Source organism: Camelina sativa, chromosome 11 (genome assembly GCF_000633955.1).
Source record: "Camelina sativa cultivar DH55 chromosome 11, Cs, whole genome shotgun sequence".
Classification (NCBI taxonomy): domain Eukaryota; kingdom Viridiplantae; phylum Streptophyta; class Magnoliopsida; order Brassicales; family Brassicaceae; genus Camelina; species Camelina sativa.
Window position 1 is genome coordinate 22912294 of NC_025695.1, and position 19032 is coordinate 22931325.

The following is a 19032-nucleotide window of genomic DNA, read 5'->3' on the forward strand; positions in this document are numbered from 1 at the left end:
TTAAAAGATTTTAAGTGTAATTACCGATTTTTTTAGTTAGATATGTTTCTTATTATCAAAAAATTAAAATGTATTTTTAATATAGATGAAGAATTATAGTTATTATCAAAAAAATATAAAATAATTAAATATAATTTGCATGAATTAAGAAAAACAAAAAAAAAGTATAAAAACGAAAACTAAGACTTCTCCATTTTTGTTTTGATTCATCTTGTTCATGTTTATGAAGATATATTTTATACAAACCAAACTATTTGTGAAACTTAAAGCATTAAACATAAAATAAACAATAATTTTTTTTTGATAAAGTAAAATAAAAACTAATGACTTAACTGTATAAGAAAACATTATATGTGAGAACTGAAATGAAAACCATCACAAAAAAAAAGAATAACTATATTCTAAAATTCCAAATATATGATACAGTAAAACCTCTATAAATTAATACTCTATAAATTAATAAACACAATAAATTAATAAATTTTGCTAGTCCCAAGTCGGAACAGTGTAAAAATTAACAAAATTCGATAAGATAATACGATAATAATTATTTTGAAATCCCCATGTAAGATATGGATCCGATAATATCATAAATTAATAATCATGTAAATTTACATATATATATATAGATGCTGATATAGTAAAGTATGTTTCTCTTAAACCTCATATATATAAAACAATTGTTATGTTGTATCTTCAATCTATAATGATATAAAATATTCTATAACATTTCATAAAACAGCTAAAATTTTTTAAAATTTTCAATTTCTAAATATGCATCATTTACATTTTCATAGTTTGATAGACTATTAAAATACGAGAATAGATATTCTTATTCATAAATTTGAATATTTATGTCATATGTATAAGTGAATTTGTCTATAATATTTGTAATTCATTGTCAATAATATTTTTTAATTATTTCACATTCAATTCCAATACCATAAAATTTACAACATCCAAAATTCTTATCTTATTTTGCAAAAATTGTCTCAATTCATTATTTTTATTAAACTAAACAATTAAAAATATACCTATAAATTAATAATTTACACTATAAAATAATACTTATTAATTTATAGATAAATGAAGTATCACTATAAATTAATAAAATGTCTTGGTCCCAACATTATTAATTTATAGAGGTTTTACTGTATTACAAAATCTTGATGGTGTTCTTTAACCAAAAAAAAAAGTATAATAACCACTCAATTGTTTCTCTATCATTATCTTTTTTTCTTAGAAAGATTTTCAATATTTGGAGACAGATCTAAAAATCAAGAATGAAAAAGTGTTTAAGGGTTTTTAAGGGTTATGTAATTATGATTGCTGATATATAATCGAGGTTTAGGTGTATAGTATTTATAGGGTGAACATTATGTTGAGGAAACAAACCTTTCCAAGCAAAAAATAATAATCTGATTTAATAACTAATTAGGGAGTAAATAATTGTAATCTGTTTTTAATGAATATGGTAGGGATATGATATATTTTTGTATTTAAATTTGTTTCTTAATTTTATTGTTAACATATATTATAGGGGGAAAATAATCTGAAATCAATGTTTTGAGGTCGAATATCTAGGCTGATTTTTTAGCAATTAATCGATTATTTATTAGGCAGATATTTTTGGAAATTTGGTTAAGGAGAATTTTTGTTTTTTAAAATCGAAATCTTGCTACTATAAAATTAATTACCAAATTAATATTTAATATTTAATACTAATGGCATGCTTGTAAATAGGTATGAACTTCGGGATTTATTTCATAAATGTCTCCAAAAATGTATATATAGATAAAATAAAAGGAAAAGAAAACTGAAAAGGGTTAATTAAACAAAGTGTTTTCATTTCACCAAGTGTAAAATTTATTAATGTTTTTAACCAACAAATAAAAACTAAGCATATGAAATCTATGAATTAATGTCCTCTAAATTTTTGGAGTACTTTTTCTTATTGGCATGAGATTTACTCTTCAAGGGATAGATCCATATTTTGCCCCCAAAAAAAAAAGAATGGTTGGATCCACATTTACAACAATATACATCTGTTCATATTTATAAAATTTAATTCTGCAAAAACATACAAAATCTTGGACATAAATATGAGGGGAGTTAATAGACTAAACCAATTAAAACTACTGCAAACACTAAGTAAGCGAATCTACTCAAAATTAAAACAAATTGTATTATAAATAGAGGTTGATTTCTTAAACATAATAGAAGAGTCATTAGATTTTATTTTATTTTTCAAAACAAATATACTTTTGCAGGATTCTAAGACGATCAAAGATGGCAAAATGGAGTGCAATAGTAGTTATCATGATGGTGGTGATTGTTGTGGTGGCAGTAGAAGCAAACGGGACTAAAAACGATTGGAAAAAAGATTGGATTAACTGTTATCGCAAGTGTTCAAAGCCTTGTAACGAACACGACGGTAATTGCTTCTTACGTTGCAAAATCAAATGCGGTGGCCCAAACCCTCCCCATAGTTCCTCACGGTATTATTTTCTCCACACATTTCTACGTATATAAGTTATATATAAGTTATACGTATTGTTCTAATTTTCATGATATATCCATGTATAGAGTTTCACATGGGACAACATCCGAAGAAGTTCGCACAGAAGGAGATACTGATAGAAATAATTTTTCGTAGAAAATTTGTGATTGTCTCTAACATTTATGAAGTTTTAACTTTTAAGTTTATTTTGAAAATCTAATAAAAAAATTATTAAAAACAAAAATTATCTATTTTAAAAATACATATATTATCACAATTATGTGTATTTATATATATATTTTTGTTTTTTCATTTTTGTATCATAATATTGATTCTTGTTATATTATATATAAAGTTTGTTTTCCTCACTCTTGGTGTTGCCACGTCAGCGATTCATTCTGTTTAATGAGACCAAATTTTTGAAATTTACCCACTAACCATTTCCTATTTTTTTGGGCCAAATATCTTTTAAAGTCCAAATTATTATTAACACATGTTTTATTTGCCCTCAAAGTCAATCCCCTTCCCACAAAACTCCACTCTGCCGTCCTCCAATTTGCGACCTCAGGCGTCTCTCTCCTTTTTCATTCTTTCTTCCGTTTCACCTAATGCATAGACTTGAAATTAATGTTCGCCACTCCTCCACACCTTTTCATTGCCTTCCCTATATTAGCTGCTAAAAACAAATAAGCACAGCTAAACTACAAAGCTTTAGCATACCTGCAAATTTTTCTTACTTGCCAATTTAAGAAAAGTTTAACAAGGACCAAAAATGAATGTTTAATTTGCCTCTTCTCTTTAAAATCAGATACACTATTTGCAACAAGAACCAATTATGAATGTTCTGTTCCAACATCCAATGAATTCAGATTATCGGCTATTAGAAACACATGATTTGATAATAATTTCAATATGAGATTGGAGATAGAGATATGAGATAGGAAACGAGAGACGTTGCCACATTGAATTCATTTAGACTTGCTGAAACCACGAAGAGAATGAATTTTCAATTCTAGTCTTAAATGCAAGAGAGGCATGTAGATTCGATAGAAGGTGATGTAGGTTTTGGGTGAGCTGGGTCGAATGAAAGAGAGACGAAGGAGAATGAGGGTGGGGGAGTAGATCAAACATCACGATAGAGAGGAGGAGAAGAGATCTGCAAAGTTTTTTTTTTTCGGATCTAAGCTTTTTTCTTTTATTGTCTGTCTCCAAACAATATGATAAGGGGAAATGTTACTTCTTTTCGTAAGTGTTGGTTTTAGTTTCCAAACAACTTTTTTTTTGTCAACAGTTTCCAAACAACTTTTTGCTACGAATTTGCTACAGTTAGCGTTGTGTATTACGGTGTTACAATATTTTGTGACACAAAATATGTAACATTTTTTCTACAAATTATGTATGTTACTATTTGTCATTATATAGCTACATTTAGTGACTAATTAGCTACAATATCTATTAATTTAAATTTTGTCACTAATTTGTAACAGTTTGTAGATATTATTTGTTAGTAGCAAAAAAACGTAACTATATGATACAAATTTCCTAATGCATTCCCAACTTAATTAAATTCCACTAATGATCCAATAGACCACCATAGTTTAAGGGTTTGGAAAATGGGCTCAATCGTTGTAACACAAAATTAACACAATAAAAACTCAAATCTAAGTAATTTAAATTTTTTAAAAAAATGTATGACACACTAACTATTTACTACAATCACAAAAGCATTCATGAAAAATCCTCACACAGTTTATTAGAGCATCTATAGTGGGAGATGCTTTCATGGTTACTCTTGGGTTTGGGCCCCAAAATAAAAATAAAAAAACTCATTTATAGATCCATAAAGTCGAGAATGGTTGCTGCAATTTGAGCAACCTTTAGGAACGCTACGTGGCGTTTGTTGATTAGTGGGTTCGTAAATATCAAAGATTTTTTTTTTATTTTTCGCGCATTTTCTTCTCCACTGTCTCTCTCTCTCTTCTCTGTGGAATGAAACGGAGATTGAAAATGAGATTCATCTGAAATCAGAAAAATCAATGGATTCACATCGAATCCTTTGAAACAATGGCTTAAACTGGAGGTTTGTTGGTCACCCGAAGGCGATGGCTTTCAGAAACCTTAGCAAAGAAGACAACGAACGACTTACCCTAAATTCCACAAACATCTACGAGACGACGAGGGTGATGATACGCACTTCTCCGATGCGTTTTGCAGCGGCTTTCTTCGTTGCTGTCTTCGTCGTCCTCTTCGGTGTCGTTTGCAGCGAGGTTCGATTCGGTTCCCTGTGTTTTCTCTGTGAATCTTAATTTCCATAATTAGATATAAAGGAATCACACTCTTGTAATTATTAGCTTATCACATTGACTTAATTTGAAACCCCTGCCAAAAAATCTGATTTTGACAATGATTTTGCTAATTTCACTTGCCTCTTCTGATTTCTGATTTCTGAGATAAAACTCAACACTTTAATGTTTTTTTGGTCTGTGTTTTATTGTTTCTTGTGATAATTTCAAATAATGATTTTTTTTTGTGACTCTACTGCTTTAGGGATCTTAACTTCTCATCTTTTGTTTGCCTTGTTGCATTGATAATAAGTGGTCATAGCTTTAAAGATTTGAAACATTACCATGTTTCATTCTTCTTAAGCTATATAAGTCTTGATGGAGTCAAATGCTAAATATTTGGTCTTGAATTGTCATACTTACGCTGAAACCTTTTCGTAATTGTTTCCCATTTCAGGTATGACTAACATAAGCTGCCATAAGAAGTTCCAGCGATGCGTAAGCAGGCTAAGCAAAGCGATAAAACAGTCCAAAAACAAAAATGTTGGGTTTTCCACACAATGCCCTTACTCAGTAGTAATACCTACATTGAATCAAGGAATGGATATTGGGATCTTATTCAGTCAGTTAGGTAATGATATGAAAGTAGAGCTCTGAGTTTTTCTGCTCATATACCCTGGTCTTGAGGCATCACATTGGTGTTGGAACTTGGAACTAAAGCTTACCACATAATTTTTGACGCTGATAGATTTAGCTTAAGTTAAACACCATTGAATAATTTAACATGTAACTATTGGACGCATGTATGAAGCAATGGTACTACATGAATCTATGCTATATACTATGCAAGTTTTGATCGAAAACTCTTCTTTACTCTTTTGTTAGAATTATGGCCATCAAGCTATCGCTGCAATCAACAAAATAAACTTTAGTTACAATTCAACTTCTCTATTATGAATGTTCTTGATTGTGTTCTGTTAATCCATCCATCATGCAATGCAATGTTTGTTTTAATTAACCATTCATCAAGAAACTTAAACGGCAAAAAGGAAAGACAAACACTCTTATAGATAGATACAGTATACACTTTGATTGATTATCTTAAAAATTTTAAACATAGATAAATGAATCAAAAAATAAAATTAATACATGTTATACAGTATTTCTAATCTTATATGAAACTTAATCCGAATTTTGTAAAATATGTTTAATATTCCGAATTTTGTCAAATATGTTTAATATTTTGAATTTTGTAAAATTTTATTTTTTTCTATTTTATGTAATAAAAATAATTGTTTTATCATTTTAGATTATTAAAATTTGATAATTAATAAACTAAAATTTAAAAATATTATATAAATGATTAAGTAACCTTCGTTGGGGTTCTCCAGTGGAGGGATGATTTTGTTTAAGTTCAAAGTGGGTTGTTTTAATTAGTTTTGTATTAATTATATGATTAATTAATATTTGAACAACTTAAGAGAGTTGCTGGAGAGATGGCCTTAGGGCATCATTAATGGGAGAACTTTTTTTTGTGTTCTTAGATTAAATATATAGTGAAAATAATGTTAGATCAGTTGTTAAGATCATAGGTAAAAAAAATGGGAGAACTAATTATGGTGTTCTCTTTACTACACGAACAAGTATGGAGTTTTTGAGACTAGTCGTTATCGAACACCAAAATCTGCTCTATAATGGTTATCAACAATCAAAGACAAGTTCTAGAGCCTACTCATAATAGACAAGTTGCTAATTCTAGGAGTAGGCAGATTAATGGAAAGCCAAGAAATTAAGAAGTAGTGTAGAAGAAGACATGCTAACCGTTCAAAAAGTCGCTCGATAGTTTGGAACTGCTTCTCGGAAGAGACAAGTGTTTCTCTGACGCTGATGAGACTTGTAACATAGGATTTAAGCGACTCAAAGTCTCTCCTGACTACTGGTCCCAAGAGCAAACTTTTCCATGTCCTCTAACTTGGTGGACATGTTGTCGATTTGGCCAACCTTTCTCTGAATTTCTTCTTGACTTGATACAAGCTTAGCTTTCTCGATTGCGGCTTGCGATTCGGCGATTATAGCACGCCTAGCCAGAGACTCCATGACGCCTGTAACGGTATCTACATGGTTGAGCATCTCAGTGACAAAAGTGCCATCGAGGGATAACTGGAGCTGGTCAGTTCCAAGAGGCAGATTGGCAAAATCAGCAGCAGCCACAGAAGTTGCTTTCGATTTAAGGTAGGACAATAACGCTGTCGATGGTGGAGGAGGGGCTCCTAGTATCCATAGCTCGGATCAACCATACTTCATAAAATCCCACAAAAAGATGAATGAAATCGTAAGAAACTGCCATATACACATACAAGATTCGGGCAAATTGACTTCCAAATAGTAAAAATCAACTTTTTACGAGAAACCCTTCAAAACGCAACAATTTTGTTTATGACTCTTAAATATTTCAACAATGATCAATAGAATCGAACCGGATCGCAACACACAACCCCAGAAATGAAAAAGAGAGGATCTTTTTATGAGATAACAGAATTGTAACTAGGAATATGAAATGACAAACCTAGATTGAACTTTGGCCGGAGATTTCGGGAGTCAAAACGCAATCAGGCACCGGCCGATCGATCAAACGAGAGGGAACGAAACAAAGTCTGGTCGGGTTGACTCGGTTCTGCAAAGCGGGTCGAAGCTTTCGCCGTTTTCTCTCTTTCTCGAAGAAAACCTAGTTGCATTTTGGAAGAGGAAGAGAAATGAAAATTATTTCGATTGTAAAAAATTCTCAACCATTCCCGTAAAGCCACGTAGACAAAGAACTGGGCTTAAATCTGTTCTAATTCAAGAACTAAAAATCCGTTCTAAGGCCACTGTTCAATTTATTAAATATTTTTTTGGGCTAAGAACACCTAATAAGTTGTGCCGATAAAGATGACCTTAGACCATCTTTACCCCTGAGCAACTCATTCAAATTGCTTAAAATTAAATAATTAATATTTTATTAATAAAAGATGAGTTAACTAATAAAAAAGAGAGAAAAGAAGAGCAACGTTGCTCAGTCAGTTCTTAAAGTACTTCAAAACAACAAAGGTTTCTTTAGTTTCTCTTTCCTCAGTTATGCATTTTTATTATATTTTAATTTTTTAACCAAGAGCAACCCTCTACAAAACACCACTGGAGATGCCCTTAAATACCTACCCAAACTAAACAAACGACAAACTACAAACACATATAGAATAATTGAAATAAGCACCACTTATGACTACAACCACACATCAACTTATACTATACAATCTTAAATTCTCAAATAAAAATAAAACAAAAACAAAACCAATTATGTAAACAAACACAACATGACATATATATATATATATATATATATATATAAATAAAAAATAAAAACAGTTCACTAAATTATACTTAATGCAAAAACCAAAAAATACACACGAAATTAAAAATAAATAACAACAAATGCAAACCAATGAACTACAAAACCATATTGTAGGGGAAAAAAAAAACTACAAAACCATACCCTAAGAGAAAATTACATAATCAAAAAATAATATACCAAAAATCCAAAATACACCCTAAGCGCGGGCCACATGCTAGTTCATTTAGAAAGTTATTTTCGCATTTGCTATGGAACATGCTAAGTAAACTCAAATTTTTTGAAAAATAGACCCAAAGAAGTAGAAATTATCTTCATAGATTAGATGCTAGATCCTTAATTATACTCAATATTATTATCTAGAAAGAATGTTCGTAATATTGCTATTTGACCAGAAACATCGTTGTTAAAATTTCATTGTGTTCAAATTAAAGCCTGCCAATGAGTGGAATATAATCCAAACAATCTAGATTCTAGAATAAAAAATAAAATAGAGTTACCAAGATTAAGCCTTGAAGATTTATCTGATGGTTTGGCTAGCTAGGAGCTCCGAAAATCTTGCACCTAAAGTTGGAACTTTAGTTACTTGGACACATCATAACATCAATTTGTTTTACATATTGGTACAGTCATGTATGAGTTCATGTTTAAAGTCCCAACTGGCTCTACTTGCCCAATTATCTCCGTACCGAACAGCGATCACATCACAAAGTTTATATCTCATTTTCTTCTATAATTTTATATCCTGTTCATTCATCTCATTGCATTATTATATACATCTTTTATACTTTTCAGTCTTGATAACATTTGATTCTTAAGCATAAAAGTTTTGTTGTGGTTAGTTTCTTGAGCATAATTTGAGAGAAAAATGAAAAAAAAAGTTAGAGAGGTGCAAGCTTTTTAGAAAGATAACGTCTTAGAATCAGAAGTGATGAGACAACAACATTTGGAGATATCTCGAAGGGAAGTGAGTGTTATACACTGATTCATAAGACATGAGAGAGAATTCTTCTCAAGGGGAGTGAAATGGTAATAAGAAATCATCTGAGAGAATCAACAATGCAAAGAGTTGAAAATTTTGATGGCTTATTTGGTGATATAAATTCATGTTGTGGAAGTTCAAAGAACTAAAAGTCTGCATCTACACTCCCCGACAGGGGATGAATTACATTGTGGGAAAGATAAAGAATTAGATTAGGTATCTGACAATGCTCTGTGGCGACAGTCTAATGGGACATACATGCCTCGGTTTTCAATTTCAGAGACATGGCTACAACTAAGGCGAGTGGTTTCAACAGTGGGTTGGTATCCATGTGTTTGGTTTGCTGACTCTGTTCCAAAGTATTCTTTTATGCTCTGGTTTGCTGCGCGGCACTGGCTTACTACCGGTGAACGCATGCTATCCTGGAACCGTGGTTTGAATCCCTCGTGTGTGTTCTGTCAGGCGCCAGTCGAGACCCTTGGTCATCTTTTCTTTGCTTGCCCTTATTCGGTTCGAGTATGGGAAAACCTCACCCGCCAACTCTTTCTCCACTGCTACTCAACCTGTTTCACTCAGATTTTGTCTCTCCTTTCGAGTGTCACGATCACAGGTACAACGTGTTTCCTTCTACGCCTTATCTTCCAAGCCGCTGTTCACTCGATTTGGTTGGAGCGTAACCAGCGACATCATGGGGATAAGTCTACCACCTCTGCGCAATTAACCAAGTTCTTGGATAGACTGGTCCGTAACAAGCTCCTTTCGTTGCAGCAACACACGACTAAGTATGTTGATAGCCTGCAACTATGGCTTGCAACTCGACATTGACTCATTCTCCTCTTTTACTTTATTCCAATTTTTTAAAAGCTCGTAGCAATTTGCATCATTCTTTTGATTCAAGGACACATTTATTATAAAAAGGAACTTTTTTTGTTTTGAATATATTTTCACATTCATTCAAAAAAAAAAAAAAATTAGATTAGGCTATTTAAGTTGGTTCTGGACATAAGTTCCTTATAAATAAATTTAATTTTTTGTTTAGTAGTACTGTGCTCTTTTTTTTTTTTTTGGCATATCCCTTAATTATTTTTTGGTTATTAAGACTAGAAGCGGGTTACGGGTAGACACTACCGTCAATGCTATGTTATAAAAGTCCCGACCTTTCTTCTTCCCCATGCCATTTGGAAAATCAACATTACAGTTTACTATTTAATTAATTTCTCGTAAACGAAAGAAACAAATAAAAAAAAATAATGATTTAAATATAATAATGACACTTCACTTCATCGGTTTATCTTCGGTTCATTGATCATTACATATTTCTCGGAAAATGTTGAAATTTCGAAAGTAGACCTTTCGCCTTCGTCTTCCTTTTTAAGTAGACCAAACTGATAGTATGAGTTCACTCCAGATTTATCTTCTTCGTCTCTGTTTATTTTTCTGCCAAGTTCTCTATCTACAAAAAAAAAAAAAAAAAATTACTCTCTATTTGTCATTCTATTCTTCTTGCCTCCTAAGACACGTTACGTGTTGCAACGTAACTCAGGTTAGTTATAGCTGTTGCTTTGATGGACAATCTTCTTGAAAGACGAAGGGTCATGGACGAGAACGAGAAAACAAGTCTGGCCAATAGAGTGTTCTCTTGGTCTATCAAAAATATTCTCAACAGAGATCTCCGCAAGAACAAGGTTTCGTTTTATCTCTTTTCACCCTTTCTTTTGTATATAGCTTTGAACTTTGGTATATTTCTATATGTTATATTACTCATTGCCGCTGGTATATTTTTTAACAGATGAAGGCAATACCAGACAAGTTTAGATCTGTTGATGAATACCCTCAGTGTTTTGTTCCTCATCTACTTGAGGAAACACGGAGCGAGTTGTTTTCGAGCTTCAAATCTTTATCCAAAGCTCCTGTCTTTGAAATAACTTCTCTGGAGAAAAATACTTCAAGTGGAAGCTCTTCAAACAATTTGTTCTATGATTTAAAAATAACTAATTCGTTGAGTATTGGTGCAAAGTATCAGCCTAAAGGTGGAGATATTCTTGCTCTGACAAAGGAAAGGCCAAGACGGATCGATGACTTGAATCCTTTTCTTCTCGCTTACGTATCCTCTGATGGTGATCTTCTTATCACTGTTCATTCATCTAGATCGATATCAGATTTTGAAATGAACCGCATGTTCAAGGAGACTTCACTTCATTTTGGAGTTTTCCTCATGAATTTAACAACAAACACTCGAATTTGGAACGCTTTGCACAACGAAGCCGCCAATTTAACTCTAGTCAAGAGTGTACTTCAGGAAAATACTCTGGTACGTGTTATATCATGATAAGCTTTCTCTTTGTAGCGTATATTTTATTCTTGCATTGAGTGATTAAGGTTTTGCTTGTGTTACAGGCAACTAAGCAGTGTGTTTGTGCGAATGGTTTTGATGATTCTGAGTATTCTGACCATGTTTTGGATATAATCCGTTCTGCGAAACTGAACTCGTCCCAAGAAGCTGCAATCTTGAGTTGCCTTGAGAAAAAGAACTGCTACCACGAGCACACTGTGAAGCTGATTTGGGGACCTCCTGGTACTGGCAAAACAAAGACGGTGGCAACTCTGCTCTTTTGCCTTCTCAAGCTAAAGTGCAAAACAGTTGTGTGTGCTCCTACAAACACAGCTATTGTAGAAGTAGTGTCGAGGCTCATGTCCTTATTTAAGGAAACTTGTTCATCAGAACACGCTACTTACGGGCTGGGGGACATTGTTCTATCTGGGAACCGCGACAGAATGTGGATTAAAGAAAAAGATGTTCTTCTTGATGTGTTTCTTGATGAGCGCGTTGGTAAACTTGGTAACCTTTTTCCCCCACATGCGGGATGGAAGCAGAGGTTAGATTCACTGATAAAATTTCTTGAGAACACAGAGGCCAAGTACGAGCATTATGTACTTTTACTGGTACAAGTTGAAAGAATAAAAGAAGAAGAAATAAAGAGAAAGAAGAAGGAAGAGGGAGCTACTGAACAGAAGCCAAAAGCCATAAAGAGTCTTACATTTGGGGAGTTTGTAAAGAAGACTTTTGATGGTCTCAGTGACGAATTGGAGAAAGATATGGTTGATTTGTACACGCATCTTCCCAAGTCTTTCATTTCATCTGTACAAGTGAATAATATGGTCGCAGCTCGTCAAGCTCTTAAGCGCGTCAGATATTTCTTGAAAGAGAACTCTACTAGAGATGATTTCAAGAAGGGAAGTTTCAGATTTGATTGCTTCAACAGACTCATCAGTGCTGATTGCCTCCAGGCTCTACGTTTACTTCCTGAACGTTTTGAGGTTACGGATATGCTGGAAAACAAAGATACAAAAAACTTTTGTCTACAGAATGCAAGCATAATTTTCTGCACAGCCTCAGGTGCTGCAGATATGAATCCGATAAGGACAGGACCGGTCGACCTTCTTGTGGTCGATGAGGCGGCTCAGCTTAAAGAATGTGAATCAGTTGCTGCTTTGCAACTTTCTGGACTTCGTCATGCTGTTCTAATCAGTGGCGGACGCAGAAACTTATTTAACATGCGGCACAAAATAATTAATAAAATAATTAATTAAAATATAATAATAATATTATTATTAAAAAATCCAAAACCAAAAAAATAAAATATTAAAAAATTGTCATAACAAAAACACATGAAGAAGTCCTACAAAACTATTCTACGATCTTCCATATCTTGAAATCTTTTTATTACTACCTCATTTGTCACTTTATCTAAGTGCTCTTTTTCAATAAAACAAACCATACAATCATTTAAAAACTGATCACCCATTCGGTTTCGCAAGGTAGTCTTCACAATTTTCATCGCAGAAAAGCATCTCTCGACTGTAGCAGTGGCAACAGGTAAAGTCAAAACCAACTTCAAAAGTCGATAAACAAGAGGATGCGAAAGATGTTTTTTTTGTGTCCATCATTACACGTGCAAGATCTCCAAGACTCTCCAAATTAGCAAACCTTTTATCTTCACGGATATTATCAATGTAAATACCAAGTTGATGCTCAAGAGATATCCGCTCCACAGAACTAAAAATCTTCTGGATAAAACTCAGATAACCTCACAAGTTTCGACTGGTCAAACTCGTGGAAGGAACCAAAAGGGCTCAAAGACGCAGTGCAACTAAGCAATTCAGTGTTTACCTCGTCAAAACGATCATTAAACTCTTGAATTTGCATATCCAATACAGTGTAAAGACATTCCACCTGATAATGATGCAAGTTTGTCATGTTGGTTCTCCGTCTTGGCTTCTTTGGATCAACAAATTCTTCTTCCATGATGATCAACTCAGTGTTATGACTCTCACAAAAAGAATTAACTTTTTCAACCAAAGAATCCCATCCATTATCCCTGAGATTGTACAATTGTTGCTTGGTAGATTTCACCAGAGACATAGCATTCAAAATGTCTTGATCTTTCCNCTAATCAGTGGCGGACGCAGAAACTTATTTAACATGCGGCACAAAATAATTAATAAAATAATTAATTAAAATATAATAATAATATTATTATTAAAAAATCCAAAACCAAAAAAATAAAATATTAAAAAATTGTCATAACAAAAACATATGAAGAAGTCCTACAAAACTATTCTACGATCTTCCATATCTTGAAATCTTTTTATTACTACCTCATTTGTCACTTTATCTAAGTGCTCTTTTTCAATAAAACAAACCATACAATCATTTAAAAACTGATCACCCATTCGGTTTCGCAAGGTAGTCTTCACAATTTTCATCGCAGAAAAGCATCTCTCGACTGTAGCAGTGGCAACAGGTAAAGTCAAAACCAACTTCAAAAGTCGATAAACAAGAGGATGCGAAAGATGTTTTTTTTGTGTCCATCATTACACGTGCAAGATCTCCAAGACTCTCCAAATTAGCAAACCTTTTATCTTCACGGATATTATCAATGTAAATACCAAGTTGATGCTCAAGAGATATCCGCTCCACAGAACTAAAAATCTTCCGGATAAAACTCAGATAACCTCACAAGTTTCGACTGGTCAAACTCGTGGAAGGAACCAAAAGGGCTCAAAGACGCAGTGCAACTAAGCAATTCAGTGTTTACCTCGTCAAAACGATCATTAAACTCTTGAATTTGCATATCCAATACAGTGTAAAGACATTCCACCTGATAATGATGCAAGTTTGTCATGTTGGTTCTCCGTCTTGGCTTCTTTGGATCAACAAATTCTTCTTCCATGATGATCAACTCAGTGTTATGACTCTCACAAAAAGAATTAACTTTTTCAACCAAAGAATCCCATCCATTATCCCTGAGATTGTACAATTGTTGCTTGGTAGATTTCACCAGAGACATAGCATTCAAAATGTCTTGATCTTTCCTTTGCAGAGCCACCGATAGAGTATTTGTGATCCCGAGAAGAAGTAACATCAACTGTAAGTAAAACACAAAATCAAAGGTGTGCAAATATTTGATGAGACCATTAGCTTGCCTTCTTTTGACACCATCACTCCCTTCGCTCTGGACATACTCCAATACTTTCACAATAGAAGGGAATAAATCAACTAATCGTACTAAGGTATTGTAGTGAGAACCCCATCGAGTATTACCAGGTCTTTGAAATGAAAGCTCCTGATTCAGTCCCTTTCCTGTCTTAATTTCACCTTGACTAATTCCTTCTTCGATGATCCTTCGTTGGTCTTCTCGAACCATATCTTTCCTCTTACAAGATGCTCCAACCACATTTAACAAAACCGAAATCATATCAAAAAAATCACCAACTTCAAAATGTTTTTTAGCAACTGCCACGACGACCAATTGAAGCTGGTGAGCAAAACAGTATACATAATATGCAGTACTATTTTCTCTTAAAATCAAAGATCTCAACCCATTAAACTCACCTTTCATGTTACTTGCTCCATCGTAACCTTGTCCCCTTAATTTTTTCATACTCAACCCCCGCTTTGCAAACAATGAATCAACAGCACATTTCAGAGTTGCAGAAGATGTATCTTGAACATGAATAAGACCAATAAATCTTTCTTTTACTATCCCATCTTTATCAACGAAGCGAAAAACCACTGCCACTTGCTCCTTAGTAGAAACATCTGCAGACTCATCCACCAACAAGCAAAATACATCGTGATTAACTTCTTGAATAATAGATTCAATAACTTCCTCTGCAAAGCAATGCACTAGATCAGTCTGAATTTTGTGAGACACCATCTGATTATTTTTGGGAGCATTCTCCAACACAACCTTCCTTACAAGCTCATTTTGATCTGCAGTATATTTCACAAGCTCTATGAAGTTTCCCCTATTAGCTGATTCTACTGACTCATCATGACCTCAAAAAGGTAATCCTTGCCGTAATAAATATCTACAAACATCAATTGAAGCATTCAATCTGATTCTGTATTCATTTTTTGCAGCATCATCATGCTTATAAAAAGCATGAACAATTGATTGACCTTGTCTCATCAAATTATCAGCCATTTTCAATGCATTATTGTGAAAACTATTCACTTCTCCCACATGAACACTCAATCTCTTTGGATTTTTCCATGTATCAAATCCCCTTGTTACAAATTCATCACTTCCACCTTTATTTTCTGTGTAATCTCTAAACAAGTAGCAAACCAAACAAAAAGCCTTGTCTGTCTTCACACTATATTCCAGCCAATCACCATAAAGATCAAACCAAATTGGATTGAATCGTCTCAATTTATCTCCGGTTAGTGTTCTAGGAAATTTGTGACCACGAGGTTGATAAGGACCCTTAACTAAATATTTGCGTCTTACCTCATCTCTTTGGTTAGGGTGATATTCCACAATTCGTTTCCTATCTGCAGGGTCCACGGGTAAATTCTCCAAATCATCATGAGAATGAGATGTACTTGTTGGTTTTTTTGGAAAATATTTTTCCATAGATCACCTAATAAAAAACATAGCATGAATTCATCAATATATATTTAAAGCAATTGAATGAGACTATCAATTTATCTAGAATAAGAAGAAAATCAATAGACAAGTTTATATGCTATAACACGTAAATAGAATTTTGTCCAACGACAAGTTTTGCATCAATTACTTACTGTTGTTTATATGCTGTTTGATAAAAAATAACCGAAGACAAAAATAATACTGGAACCAATCAAAAATAGAAGCAGAAGACTTTTCTCTCTCTATGGTGCAGTTGTATTGCTGTCGATGAACTCATAAAAACTAGGTATAAATCCCGATCAAAAAAAGTTTATAGACTTTAAGTTTTAGACTTTTAGTTAGTTGGGCTTGAATCATTAGCAGTTTTAAAATAGTTGGGCTTAACCTGTATTATAGAAAGGGCTTCCGTTAGACTTAGCATGTGGCACAATAATTAAGTGCTATTATTTTCTGAACTATGATAACTAAATCCCATGTAAATTTTTTTTGTGTTTTAGGATTTAGCATGTGGCACGTGCCACACATACTAAAGCGTACATCCGCCCCTGGTTCTAATAGGAGATGAGCTTCAGTTGCCTGCAATGGTTCACAATGAGGTACTCAATTATCTTATATAAACTGTGTTTCTATTTTCAAGCTATATATATAATATTTTATGGTTTTCTAATCATAAATTAATTAATGTTGGAAGGTATGTGAAAAAGCGAAATTTGGAAGAAGCTTGTTCGAGAGATTGGTTCTACTTGGTCACAGCAAACACTTGCTCAATGTCCAATACTGAATGCATCCTTCCATAAGTCGTTTTCCCAACAGAGAGATCTATGATGGAAGAATCAAAGGTGCTGCGAATGTTCAAGAAATCATTTATCAAAAGAGGTTTCTTCAAGAAAACATGTTTGGTTCTTTCTCTTTTATCAATGTTGGACGTGGAGAAGAAGAGTTTGGTGATGGACATAGTCCTAAAAACATGGTTGAAGTTGCTGTGATTTCTGAAATCATATCTAACCTTTACAAAGGTATAATTTTGTTTTTACCGATATTAATGTTTTTCAGTATTCTTTTTTGTTATTATTAATGTGCTTAAGTTTTTAAATAGTATCAAGTGAAAGGAGAATGAATATGAGTGTTGGAGTGGTTTCACCTTACAAAGGACAAGTCCGAGCAATTCAAGACAGAACCAAAAAGAAGTACAGTTCCTTATCAGGTCAGCTTTTCAGTTTGAATGTTCGGTCCGTAGATGGGTTTCAAGGTGGTGAAGAAGATGTTATCATCATCTCAACCGTCCGAAGTAACGGTAACGGAAAAGTGGGATTTCTCAACAACCGTCAAAGAGCTAACGTGGCACTAACTCGTGCAAGGCACTGTTTGTGGGTGGTTGGTAACGAGACAACTTTGTCTCTAAGTGGTTCGATTTGGGCTAAACTAATAAGTGAGTCGAGAACACGTGGCTGCTTCTTCGATGCTGCTGATGAGAAGAGCCTAAGCGATGCCATGAATGATGCTTTGCTTGAGGATGTGTCTTCGAGTTTTGGATCTCTTTCCATCAGGAATGGTCTTGGGAGAAGAAATGCTTGGTAGATGTTTAATTGATTCCTCCGTCGTCTAAAATATACTCAGATCTGAACCCGGTATGGGGTAAGTATGGGAATATCATCATTCGACAAGTCTCAGATACATCGTGTCTCATTATGATTCCGTGTGTCAAAACTCGTGATTGGGTCTTGCATGTTGGGTATTGGCAGGCGGGAAATTGTGCGTTTAATGTTTATCCATGGTCAGTCGACGATTCTCTGCAAGTCCCGGAGCTCACCACAGTGCCAACTTGGGCAGTGCTGCATAATGTGCCTCCTCAAATGTACTCTTTCTCTGGTATCAGTGTGATTGCCAGCGCAATAGGGGAGCCCTTGCATACGGAAAAGTCGAGGTTGGATCCCTTTTGTATGGGCAACACTAAAGTTAAGGTAGAGATCTCTTTGGAGAACCCCCCCCCCCAACTACTATAATTGTTAGGGATGAGCTTTTGAACTCGGTTATGGTTGAGGTATCATATCCGAGACTGCCCCCAAAGTGTTGCAATTGTGAGCGGTTTGGTCATTTACTCAACCGTTGTCCAAAGCCTCTGATGAAGAAAAGGGCTGGGGTGATTAAAATTGGTTTTGTAGCCGGGGGAACAGCTACTGCTGAAACCAATATCCCATTGGGTTCTGAGGAGTCTAATCCACAAGGTAAGAACTCAAGTGACTCTTGCTTGGGCATAAGGTTGTATTTATCGGGGAATAAGGTTGAGTGGTATGACTCGGTTTGGATCAAAGGAAGAATCCCGAAGCACTCATTTCTTGCCTGGATTATCTCGCGTCAAAGGCTTCATACCCGTGATTGGCTGGTACGATGGGGTTTTTCGGTTCCCTCGGCGTGTCTTCTGTGCAATACTCAAGACGAGTCTCGCCAACATCTCTTTTTTTATTGCTCTTATGCAGAAGAGATTTGGAGGCATTTCACTCTTAAAGCTCATGTATCTTCTCCTACAAACTTCGACATGAGAACTACATGGTTGAGAAATCCCTCTAGGGACAAAAATGTGGCTTTCATTATCCGATTGGCGTACCAAGCCTGCATGTATGCTATTTGGAGAGAACGCAACTCCAGGCTCCACTCCGATACCTCTAGACCAGCCTCAGTTGTGCTTCAGGAGATCAAGACAACTATAAGACTCCATTTGGGTCCTTTGACGTTAAAATAGAGGATTGTCCCACCGGCTCCAACACTTTTGATCACTTGGTTCAACGTGTTTCATTAAGTTTGATGATGTGTACCTCTTCATTTTTGTAGGTGTTACTCTTTATTGGAGGCATTGTATGTAACTGGCCATTTCGATGGATTTTAAATGAAAGGTATTTAAAAAAAAAAAAAAAAAAAAAAAAAAAAAAAAAAAAAAAAAAAAAAAA

General features: G+C 34.1%; 2 protein-coding genes and 1 pseudogene across 2 annotated transcripts; 2 read left to right on the top strand and 1 right to left on the bottom strand.

The window, feature by feature from the left end:
- On the top strand, positions 2239–2702 carry LOC109127553. The gene is made up of 2 exons (XM_019232501.1): positions 2239–2498; positions 2587–2702. The coding sequence occupies exons 1-2, from the start codon at positions 2290–2292 to the stop codon at positions 2654–2656; spliced, it is 279 nt and encodes a 92-aa protein (XP_019088046.1). The 5' UTR covers positions 2239–2289; the 3' UTR covers positions 2657–2702.
- On the top strand, positions 6415–17665 carry LOC104724076 (annotated as a pseudogene).
- On the bottom strand, positions 13192–16350 carry LOC104724075 (zinc finger MYM-type protein 1-like). The gene is made up of 2 exons (XM_010442522.2): positions 14513–16350; positions 13192–13584 (listed from the first exon to the last, which is right to left on the bottom strand). Exons 1-2 carry the CDS (start codon positions 15368–15370, stop codon positions 13207–13209), a joined length of 1236 nt encoding a protein of 411 aa, XP_010440824.1. The 5' UTR covers positions 15371–16350; the 3' UTR covers positions 13192–13206.

Bases quoted from the DNA above. Each gene is read 5' to 3' on its own strand.
- LOC104724075 (XM_010442522.2), bottom strand. From the start codon at position 15,370: ATGGTGTCTCACAAAATTCAGACTGATCTAGTGCATTGCTTTGCAGAG. The intron at 13,585-14,512 runs ATTTTGAATGCT...AAAGATCAAGAC, and splicing joins TGCAAAGGAAAGATCAAGAC to ATTTTGAATGCTATGTCTCT.
- LOC109127553 (XM_019232501.1), top strand. From the start codon at position 2,290: ATGGCAAAATGGAGTGCAATAGTAGTTATCATGATGGTGGTGATTGTT. The intron at 2,499-2,586 runs GTATTATTTTCT...ATCCATGTATAG, and splicing joins CCTCCCCATAGTTCCTCACG to AGTTTCACATGGGACAACAT.